This window comes from Tupaia chinensis, unplaced genomic scaffold, assembly GCF_000334495.1.
Source record: "Tupaia chinensis unplaced genomic scaffold, TupChi_1.0 Scaffold000090_1, whole genome shotgun sequence".
Lineage (NCBI taxonomy): Eukaryota > Metazoa > Chordata > Mammalia > Scandentia > Tupaiidae > Tupaia > Tupaia belangeri.
The window spans coordinates 2,494,638-2,506,356 of NW_006159552.1; the positions used below are offsets into that span (position 1 = coordinate 2,494,638).

At 48.9% G+C, this 11,719-nt stretch overlaps 1 protein-coding gene across 3 annotated transcripts in view; it reads right to left on the reverse strand.

Annotated features, from left to right (window-relative positions):
* The window catches only part of IRF4 (interferon regulatory factor 4), a 24,119-nt gene extending 12,494 nt beyond the window's left edge, over nt 1-11,625 (reverse strand). The window contains exons 1-6 of one of the 3 annotated variants that reach the window (XM_006143056.3): nt 11,571-11,625; nt 10,003-10,281; nt 8,596-8,782; nt 6,864-6,952; nt 5,742-5,883; nt 3,209-3,316 (exon numbers count right to left, since the gene is read on the reverse strand). In XM_006143056.3, coding sequence (XP_006143118.1) covers nt 3,209-3,316; nt 5,742-5,883; nt 6,864-6,952; nt 8,596-8,782; nt 10,003-10,218 — 742 coding nt within the window. In that variant the 5' untranslated portion in view covers nt 10,219-10,281; nt 11,571-11,625. Of the gene's footprint in view, nt 1-3,208; nt 3,317-5,741; nt 5,887-6,863; nt 6,953-8,595; nt 8,783-10,002; nt 10,282-11,570 lie in introns of all 3 variants that reach the window. The other 2 variants (XM_006143055.3, XM_027769780.1) reach the window with 2 other exon arrangements.
* Nucleotides 11,626-11,719: the final 94 nt, after the last annotated feature.

The window sequence follows — 11,719 nt, forward strand, 5'->3', positions numbered from 1 at the left end:
ATGATGTTTCATTCAGAAAAAAATGCAAGGTTATTGGGGCCAGCAGTGGCATGGTGGTTAAGGTGCTGGACTCCCACATGGCCGCCCACAGTTTGAGTCCTGGATCTATCAGCTTTAAAATCTCATTGGGTGCCAGTGCATGCATTCCTAAAATCCTGCAAGGAGATTAGAGAAGAAGGAATTGCTTCATGACCATTCCTCAAGGGCTGATTTCTTCCTTTCCCTCTCTGTTTCTCTCTGGCAAGCACACACACTCTGTGACAAAAACCTGAAAAAAAAAAAAAAAAAAAAAGGACAGGCTATCCATATATACCTGAAACTTCCCTAAAATATCAATATGACAATATTTTGGTAAATATAAATGTGTACACATTGAAGAATAAACATGAGAGTCTTCATGGTGGTCTCTGGGTGGTAGAATGTGGATGTGATGTTTTTACTTTCTGGGTTTTTGTTTTTCTGACTTTTTATTTATTTATTTTTTAAGACAGGGTCTTGTTGTAATCTTCCTGCTCAGCCTCCTAGCTGGGATTCCCAGTGCACTTCCACATGCCCAGCCTTTAGGCTGAATTGACAATGGAATCCAGACCATCCACGTTGGTCTCAGACTGCAGAGTACGTCTTAGCCAGGCCTGTCGCTGACGCTGGGCCTGTTTTTCTGATTTTTAAAATGGTTTTCTACACTGAATATATGTACTATTTGTACCAAAACATTAATTATTTTATAAAGACAGGAATCAATAAGAAAAATGACCTAATAATCAATAGTTAATGTATTACATGTGCTGAAATCCCACTAGGAGTTACGTTTGAGCTTAAAAATTCACTCTAAAACTGTGCTTTCTAAAATTTGAAACACCTATCCCTTTACAAAAACGTCACTGATTTCAGAAACCCCTTTAAACTATTGCCCACAGACTGAAAAGACCAACCCAGGACACTAGACAGGAGACAGGTAGCCATGGGTAACTGCATGGGATTTAAAAATAAAGAGGAATTGCTGTCCTCCGGTGAATGCATTCAAGACTGATAACTGATCTGTATTATACAAGCCAAAAAAAAAGAAAAAGAAACCCACAAAACCCTCTTATTCCTCAATGGCAAGGTCTGAGACTTAACCCACATTACTCTCTCAACTCTCGGAGTCAGATGGCGAACCCTGATGAGAGTGGGTGTTGGCCATTCGAGGTGACTTGCAGGGCAGGTTTCATTTCATTTAATGTCATCAGAAATCACAAGGTTGCAGAGATATAAATAGCTGTTTATTTCCTACTCGCCAGGCACCCACACATGTCTTAGGTGCTCAAGAAAAGGGTTTGAAAGTTTCTAAAAACAAACACAAGCCTTCCTGCTCAGAAGCACCTCCTCTCACCCCAAAGGTATCCTCAGTTATTCATGAGCTTCTAAGACGGAAAGGCACAAGTCTCATTCAGAACTTTTGAAACGAAAAGCGCTAAAAGACAAAACTACAGGTCAGCTAGCAACAAAAAAAAGCACCACAACTTGTGTCTGCTTGAGACGTCAGGATTTAGTTTGTATTTTCTGTGGCTGATGTTTAAAGGGGCCAGAAGGCAAGGTGAGAACTCTGAGGCTTAAGCTATTCACTTTCAATATCAATACAAATCTGGGCTGGTCTCGTAGCACACTGGTTAGATTCTGTGCAGTGGAAGCTGGAATCCGACATGGCCCACCAGGGTCTGAGTCCTGAACCCAGGGTTCTGACAGGATGGAGAGTTAAGAGGAAAAAGAATTGAGGTCGACCAGATCCCACTGGAGGGTACTTTCTCTCTCTGTGTTTCCCTTGCTCTCTGTATGTTCAACTAGTGGGTTATATTTTAAAGAGGTTTCTGAAACCAGTAAAGTTCAATGCAGAAGTAGAAATCCCATGTTAAAACAATCCAAACTATTATGTTTTTTTTTTTTTGAGAGGTTTTTGCTAAAGGGCGTGCGCGCTTGCCAGAAAGACAGAGAGAGACAGAGAGATAGAAAGTGAGAAACCCTTCTCCTCTATTCTCCTCTTGGGCTCTTGGGCACACACACATATGCGTCTAGCGTAAGTTTAAGCCACTGGGTCCAGGACTTGAACCATGGTCGATTACATGGGAGTTCAGCAACATAGCCATTACGTTAACTGCTGGTCTTTAACCAAAATATTATTTAAAAAAAAATACACAGGAGAGGTTTCCCAAAAGTTTGTGGTAAATGCATATGAAAAACCATATGTGAGTTTCAAAACATTTTTGCACCAAAATAAACTATTACTTTAATTTGGCCTTCCATGAACTTTTTGAAGTCCTCCCATATATCACATATACTTAGTAAGCCTTGAAGTGTCTTCCTTTATTTTTATTTATGTATTTATTTGTTTTTAAGAGAGAGTTTTGCTATGGGGAGCGTACACTCACTGGAGAGACAGAGAGACAGAGACAGAAAGTGAGAAATCATCCCTCAGGAGTCATGGCCACACCTCAATCTCTTCTCCTTCATTTTCCTTTTGGGATCTTAGGCACGCATGCACATGTGCCCTGCATGAGGTTTAAGCCACTGGGTCTGGGACTCGAACCATAGTTGACTACATGGGAGTCCAGCAACGTAATCATTATCTGGTCTGCTAGTCCTGCAGTGCCTTCCTTTAAACAGGGTCAGATCTCCATGGCATGGGGATTCGTTTAGAAATGGAACTTCAAAAATCAGGTCAAATCCATACTGTTTGTAAGTTATACCAAAATCTAATGAGTATTACTTTTAGGAAGATGAATACTAAGGGCCAGAACCAACGTCCCCAGAAACAAGTGAGGAAGACTTGTGTGTGGCTCAACTTGAAAGCATGATCAGCATTTCAAAATGAGAAGCCCTATGCTTCTCTAAGAAATTATTCTACCTGGTGAGAATGTTGGCTGAAGAGGGCATCTTAGTAAAGGAAGCTAGAGCATTGGCATATTTCTGGAAATTCGGAGAGATGCCAGTGGAGACGTTAAGATGACTTCGTTCAAGCCAGAGTTTGGAACTGTCATGGGAATCATAAATCAGCTTCTGCCTGCTAAGACTGATTAAATCTAAGTGCTCCTTATTCATAATGATGACCACTAACGCTGGACAGCAGGATGCAGCAATGCCTCCTCTAGACCCCAGGGGGCGCAATGCCAATAGCTAAAGAAAGTGGAAGGCGACCGGAGCTGGCGCCCTCCAGCCCAAACACTGCACTCACCTGAGAGAGCCAAGGCTTCGGCAGACCTTATGCTTGGCTCTATGGGGATTCCGGGAGCCTGGGACTCAGGTGGGGCACAAGCATAAAAGGTTCCTGTCACCTGGCAACCTGCATTTGCAAATAAAAAGCAGATGACGTCTAAACAGAGAGCCTAGGCTTCAGGAGGCTGCCTAGGAAGGAAGGGGCCAGTGCCCCACTCCCCTTCCAACCCAAATTCAGCTTGCTCAAAGAGCCTCCCAGCTAACAGGAGACAATCTTGTGAGGCAAGGACAAGTTCAAGTCCAGCTGGGAAACAAAACAAAACAAAACAAAGCAAAAACAAAAAAAAAACAAGGCTGAAGGAGGTAGGAGCCTTTGCACAGCTTTGGACAGAATCTCAGAGTTCTCACTCTCTAAACAGAGAAACTAAGGCTCAGAGAGAGATGAAGTGATTTGCCCCTGTTTGAACAGCAGATTCTCAGCAGAGATGACAGCTCAGGCCTATGTGCCTTCTGACGTCAATGAACCCAATTAAAAGCTAACAAATTGAGGCCCGGCCATGGAGGCACAGGTGGTAGGGCACTGCTGCAAGATCTTGGAGCCATCTGGAAGGCCTAGGTCTGAATCCCAAGTCAACAAGAACATGACAGGCATGCCAGTGATCCTGGCTGACTGGGAAGTCCTTTTGGGGAGGACTTCAGGAGGGTGAGGCCCTGTTAGGGGCCCCCATGCTTCTCACACACTTGATTTCTTTCATGACAGAAAGGAACAACAAGAAAAAACTCAACAAATTGTTTAGTTCTCACTTATTTTACTTGCTAATTCTGGGTTAAGGAGAACACTGAACCGTGTCTCCTGGCAGCACAATAGCCGGAATAGAGAAGGGATATGTACAGACTTAATTTTGCCAGCACTTCGTTTAGCGTTGTCTATGCTTCACGATACGTCTCTCTAGTCCATCTTTTTGCAAGATTGTCAACGCTGCCTCTTGGCGACGGTCACTAGTTTAATAGCACCAGACGCACTGGATACCGGTCTGAATTTCAGAAGCTAGTTTAATCCTAGCTGATTGCTCCATTATGCTTTAGATAACCCACCTCTACTGCAAAACACTTCTGAAAAACTGATGAAACTGAATTCTGAGCTTTTTTTGTAAGCATATCATTCAATATAAACATAAAACAAGGTCTATTTCTTCAATACCAAGAGCCAAGAATTACCTAGATATGATTGAAAAAGGGAATCTGACCAAACTGAGGGGTATATATTCCTAGAACACACAAAATGGATCAGCCTGTCTCAGGACTTCTAGTTAAATAACTTAACTCTCAGAAGTCCTAAAAGCTTGTATTTTACTGCCTTGAATATACCTTGCAAAATTTCCCCTATACTTTGCTTAATGAAGAGTTCTTGCTGAGACATCTCATTCTGATGTCTGGAGAACTCCTACAGGCATGGGACCACATCTAACCCAGAATAAGTGAGTATGTTTTGGAACTCATTACTAGCTAGGGACCTGTGGGGATGATTGATTTTTTTTTTTTCATGATGTTTATCCCTTTCCTTCTTATTCACCTCTGATACCAAGAACAGCTACAATGGACACACCACTATTAAAAAGAAATATGCTCTCTTAATAATCTCTTGGTGTCCCTACAGAGAGAGGGCTGGAGTTCAACTAGGAGACTAGTTAGATTATGTAGCCCTTGATCAGCATTAAAAGGACAACCCAGGAGGGAACACTCTCAAAATGCATCATGTCTTACATGAAAGTATAGGATTATTTAGGGAGGATGAAAAATATTAACCTATTAACCAGATAATTTTTAAAATGTAGACAATCAGGTTGACATCTGAAGTTCCTTGTTTTTTGTTTGTTTGTTTTTGAGAGGTTTTTGCTATAGGGTGCGTGTGTTTGCTAGAAAGACAGAGAGAGAGAGAGAGACAGAACGTGAGAAATCACCCCCTGGGGTGGGGGCGATGGCCACACCACAATCCCTTCTCTATTCTCCTCTTGGGATCTTAGGCACGCACGCACACGCGCCCGGCATGAGTTTAAGCCACCGGGTTTGGACTCACGCACGCACACGCGCCCGGCGTGAGTTTAAGCCACCGGGTTTGGACTCAAACTGTGATAGACTACATGGGAGTCCAGTGACATAGCCATTATGCCAAAGGCTGGTCTCTGAGGTCCCTTGTCTTAAGTGGATGGCTGGACTTAGGGGTTAGGAGACGTAAAACTATACTCCAGCCCCTCACTCTTACTGGGTAACCTGGGAATACTACTCACATTCTGGGAGCTACATGATTTCCTCTATGTAAAAAACAGTGCAGTTTTTAGCTGTTGGGAAGCATCTGTGTGGTATTTAAATGAGACCCCACATAGGTCAGTGCCTCGCTTTGGTCCTATGAGTAAACCTGACTCAGAAGACCCGACCATCCTACTGAGAGAAAATCTTCCTGTCCCTGTCACTGTACACAGGCCTTCCTAGCAGTCTCTGAGAAGGAGAAAGGGTTGCGGGGCTGCCCAGAACTACACATTAGCATTTCTTACCATTTTCACAAGGTGGGCCTTGCCAGTGGTGGCTACGGGGTCCAAACGTCACCGGACATTGATAGGGGATTTCAGGATGCGGCTGATCAGGGACGTAATCCCTCCAGCTCCGGTCATGGGGTGGCATCATATAGTTATGAACCTGCTAAAGGAATGAACACAGGGAAGCTGAGATGAAAAGCACTGGGGGGGGACCAGCAGTTAGCGTAATGGCTATGTCGCTGGACTCCCATGTAGTCGACCGCCGTTCGAGTCTCGGACCTGGTGGCTTAACACTCACGCTGGGCACGTGTGCATGCATGTCCAAGATCTCGAGAGAGGAACGGAGGAGAAGGGCTTGCGGCGTGGCCATTCCCCCTGGGGGGTGATTTCTCACTTTCTATCTCTCTTGTCTCTCTCTGTCTATCTGGCAAGCGCATGCATCCTGTAGCAAAAACCTCTCCCCCGCCCCACAAAAAAAAAAGGAAAAAAAAAAAAAAAAGCACTGGGGATGGGGGCTGCTTTTACAGCCTCTCGAACTCCTCAGGAACTCCTAACTTGGCTAGTGACCAAATCATTTTATCATTCCCCAAAAGCCTGGAGCAAATTGTTCATCATACTAGATGGAAAGTAGCCCTAGAGAACCGAAAAGCACAATAGGGACAGTGTTGGAAGGGAATGATTGATGGAACGCTTCATCATATGGTTAAACCTGGCACCAAAAATACTGCGGGGAAGCTTGCCTTCTTTTACCCACCAAAGTGTATCCAACAGAGCTGTAATTCACATCAGGAAAGCCTGAAGAGGTCAGCTGCCCTGTGGTTTCACATGATAAAGCACTACTTCCAAAATCTTCCACTTCCACAAAAGGTCTGTTTCCCAGATTTGAGAATCAGTAGAAGACGCCTATTCCAACAGGCAGACACACCCAGCTCTGCCCGTAAAACCAACACCCACAGCAGGACCAGGTGGGAAATGAGATGTTCATTCAGTGACCAGGGATTATGTCTGGCTATTGGGCTGATCACAACAAATACCAAGTTCTGCTGGTTTTGTTCATGGGTGAGGCCAGCTGACACACACAGCCTCATGCAACCCGTATTCACTGGGTGGACACCCAGCGCCCCCCCCTCCCCACCATACCTGGGCTGGCAGTGTGGGGTAAGGAGCCGTCATGGTGTAAGGGTGGCTCATGGTCATCTGTGGGTCCTCCAGGGTGAGCTGCTTCACTCCTGTGTGTTTGGCAAAAAGGGAAATGGGACAGAGTGAAAAAAGGAACTGAATTAACTCAACGTCAAATCTTGGAAAAATACTTGAAGGTTTAATTCTTAGAATGCACAACCTCTGTTGACAAATAAGGCATTTTTAAGCAACTTCCTTAGGCAAGTTTCTATTGATACCATTAAAATGATTTCTATAAGGTCTGACCGGTACAGGACAGGTAGAAATAAATGACCACCGTGTGAGAATGCACTTTGTAGAATAAAGGGGCCCATTTAGGACATGTTGACCTAAGGAGGTCGTCTGCAAATACAAATTAAAATACAGATTCCTTGGGACCAGCAGATAGCATAATGGCTACATTGCTGGATTCCCATGTAGTCTGGTTCAAGTCCCAGACCCGGTGGCTTAAACTCACGCTGGGCACGTGTGCGTGCATGCCCAGGATCCCGAAAGGAGAATGAAGGAGAAGGGGTTATGGTGTGGCCATCCCCCCTTGGGGGTGATTTCTCGCTTTCTGTCTCTCTGTCTCTGTCTTTCTAGCGAGCGCATGTGCCCTATAGGAAAAATCTCTCCAAAATAATAATAATAATAATAATAATAATAATAATAATAACATACAAATTTCTGAGGTCTACTCCAGACACACTGGTCAGAATTTTGGAACAAGGGACCAGCAGTTAGCGTAATGCCTATGTTACTGGACTCCCACGTAGTTGACCACGGTTCGAGTCCCGGACTTGGTGGCTTAAAACTCACGCCGGGCGTGTGTGTGTGCATGCCCAAGATCCTGAGAGGAGAATGGAGAAGAAGGGATTGGAGTGTGGCCATTCCCCCCGGGTGTGATTTCTCGCTTTCTGTCTCTCTGTCTCTGTCTGTCTGGCAAGCGCATGCGCCCTATAGCAAAAACCTCTCTTAAAAAAAAAAAGAATTTGGGAACAAGAGGTCTAGGAAGCCAAATTTCACTGAGCAGTCTGGCTAACCAGAAAAGCCGACATTGAAAAAGTTTATTTAGGTTACTTCTTTCATGAGAGACCGTGAGAAAGAACATGTGAGAGAGAGAAAGCAGGAGAGAGAGAGAGGGAATGGGTACCCTTGACAGGGTCACATCACATCAGTGTCCCCTTCTCTGACAGGTCAGGATCTTGGGTGTGTGCCCCCAGTGTATTTCAGGCCTACTTGGGATTTGAACCTGTGGATGGCTTCCAACACTACCAAGAAACACACTACCACACGCCACTGCTGTTGGGCCTGATACTTTTATTGATAAATAGTAACAATATATGGACGTGTGTTTCCTTGTACAAAATAGTTAACCACAAAGGATTGTTGGATAAGTAAAGCTTTGACAAGTTTTCTATGTTTGCTTTTGGAAATCTGGCCCATCTCATAACTGGAAAATATACATACGTGTGTGCATGCACACGCACACACTTAGAAGCCCAGAGTCAGAGACATTATCCTACGCTAATACCACAGATTTTCAGCTGACCCAGGGACCTTGGGCAAGGAGGCCTGCTGGGCTTGAAAATGAGGCAAGAGGCAGGCAAGCTATAGAAAGTCAAAAATAGAAAGCCATCTTCAGAATGAAATGCAGGCGTTTTAAATATCAGACTGCCTTTTTTTTGTGACTCAGATTCAGGAAAGCCCCTACCTTTTTTGGCTCCCTCTGGGACGATCCTGTAGACTTTGTAGGGGTCTGAGATGTCCAGCTGGCTCCGCTCCACCAACTCCTCAAAGTCATTGCTCTTGTTCAAAGCACACCGTAACCGTGTCTTCCAGGTCGGAGGGTCTGGCTTATCAATGCCTTCTCGGAACTTCCCTTTAAATAGTGCCCAAGCCTAGTGGGAAAGAAGGAAGGGAATGAAAAGTCAAAATTCAGGTCTTTTCAAAAAGAATCGGAGAATTGTATTTTTAAAGAATGATGCTTCCGTGCGTCAGATTTACACTGTTGCTCAGAACATGAGACAGGTACGGGGCGTAGCTGGGTGAGTTTTCACCTTGGACTTTATCATTGCTCAAGTGAGTAATTTCTGGGTATTTATAAAGGGTGGGGAGAGAGTGGAGGCCCCTGGAATGGGCTCTACTCCCTCAATGTCCAAAGTGACTTTGCCTGAGACCAGGGTCTCAGCACGACTGACCCAGAACACAATCTGAGAGCAAATTCCCAGAGGAAGTCCCCTGCCCTGCCCTGCTCTGCCCTGCCCACCGGTGGAGGATGGGCCCCCAAAGCTGCTCTAGGGGACAGTAATCATGACAGGGACCCGAGCACAGAAAGAGAGCCAGGGAGAGGAGAAGCCCAAACGGAGACCCAGAAATTGGGAGAGAGGGGTAGAGCAGATGAGGGTGAGACAGAGACAAAGACTCAGAAAAATCTTGCAAAACGAGATCAAAGGATCCAGGAGAGACATTTTCAGAGAGATAGTTGGTAAGAGAGACAGGGGCACAGAAAGATGGAGAGCGAGAAACAGGGATGGAGGTACCCAAAGAGAGTTACAAGAAGAGACTGACCCAAAGGGGGAAAAAGTCCGCAGAGACTCAGGAGGAAAAGCAGCTCAGCCGCGGACCAAACGCACATGGTGAGAAAGACAGAAACACACACACATTCTCTCACACCCACGCTGCACAGAGACAGAGACACACACTGAGAAAGGTGTCAGAGAGAGGGTCAGAGACTCGGATGGAAACGGAAGACCCCATAGAGACACGACCCGACCAAGCGCACTCCGGGCCTTCCATGACCTCCTCTGGGCGACCCTGGCAGGGCTTCCCTGCTTCTGGCGCTCTGGGCCTCCCTGGGGATTGCTGGGGACACAGGCTCAGGTTGGCACCTGGTCATTGCAATCGTCTGAGAAGTTGAGACTTCTTTTTCCCAAGGCTCCAGAGGATGCCACCTGATGCTCGCCAGGCGCCAAGGGCTCACCCCATCCGGAGGGCCCGGCCAGCCCTTCCCGCTGAAAACCGCGGCACCCGCGAGTGGCGAAATTGGGGACCCGGGGCAGCAGGGCTCTGAGGGGCCCTCCCCGCCAGCTCGCCCAAGGGCTCCCCACATGCCAGTGACCTTGAAGAGAGCAGCGTCCTCCTCGCGGTTGTAGTCCTGCTTGCCCGCGTGTTTCCAGGGGATGCGGAAGATGCTCTTCTCCTCGTTCTCCCACACCAGCCCCGGGTACTTGCCGCTGTCGATCTGGTCGATCAGCCACTGGCGGAGTTTCCCGTTGCCGCAGCTCACCGCGCTCATGCCGAACTCTGCGCCCCGGCCGCCGCCTTCCAGGTTCATGCCCAGCGTGCCCACCGCCGTCCTCACTCGCGCCCAGGATCCTGCTCCCGCACTCGCTCCGCGCTGCAGGGGACAGGAGAGCTGCCCTTCGGCCCCTGCCGCGCCACACTGGGGGCACCCTAATCCAACCCCCTGTGGTGGTGACCACGACACCAAGGCGTCTCCGAGGTTGCGAAGCGCTCGGGTGCAGTGTTAACTTTGGCCAAAGGCCCCTGCGAGTGGGCACCTTCGCGACGGGCCCGGGCGCATCCTCTTGGCACAGTTCTGCCACCTCCCGGGCGCGCCCTCGGCCAAGGCCACACGCCCGCCTTTCTGGCACTCTCCGCTTCAAACGCACCCGCGGCCCCAAAGTTGGCCACACCACTCTCGCCTTGGCGCGCACTCCAGGACCCAGCACACTCGTAGTAGTTCTCGATCTCCTGCCGCTTCCAGCCCACGTCACCTTTCCCTGCGAGTTCCCACCCTGCTCCACTCCACTCACAGCCCTGGGGGTCCCCACGCGCAGAGCCGTCACTGCGGGCCCGCCTGCGCTGCGCCAGCCCCTGTCCCGCTTTCTGCTCCCGCAGAGGCACTCGGTGCCCCAGAACAGCCCCTGCCTTCCGCAGCTATGGAGGATTCAGTGGGCCCTGAAAGCAACAAGTGGCGGAGACTCGGTGCTAGCGGAGGACCCTCGCCAAGCAGAGGGAGATGTTGGCTTGCAGAGCGCCCGTCCGCCCAGCGGGACGCGAGAGAGGGCCTCGCAGGGCGACGCCAGCTCCTGGGCCTTGGGACAACAGGGAGGGTCAGGGCAGGGGTTAAGGCGGCAGAGCTCAGGGCTTCCAGCGGGCCCCAAAGTGCAGCTCCTACTCCTCTTTCAGCAGCCGTCGGAGGCCACGGTAAATCTGAGTTTCTTAAGAAGCAGCAGCAGGGAAGGAGCTTCAGATTGCAGCCGGCAGTGCGAGGGGCTGTCCAGGAGCAAGCCTGTCCAGGTCCACCCCGTGGGGGACCCTTTGACCGCTTGGCTACTCTTGGGACAGCCTGGTGAGCTCATCCCGCCCAGTGCGTGGGGCCCCTGGGCGCGGGCTGGGTCACCCTGCGGGGTGGTGGGGCCGGGGACCGAGGAGAGCGGGCCCCCGGGGATGCTCTAGCGCCGTCCGGAGCGGCCCCTCCAAGGGGCGCGCACTCACGCCCTGCTTTAGCTAGGACGCAGTGGGGATCGGGGCTCCCAGAGCAGGTGCTCTCCCTTCCCGCTGCTAAGATGGGGTCCCTTACGCGGCCTGGGGCCCTAGCACGCCACCTGGGACCGCTGGCCCGTGCTCTGCGTCCTCCCTCGTGCCAGCTTCACGACCCTCTCTGTGGACTCCAGGCCTTACCTCGTTAGGGATTCGGAGCAGGGGACAGCGGTGGGACCCAAGTTCAAGTGGTGAAACTAAGACTGGGAGGTGAGAAAGAGGAACTTTATAGAGCTTGAAAGAGGCGCTGGGGGCGGGGCCGGGGGCGGGGCGAAGCGGGAGTGGCTCCG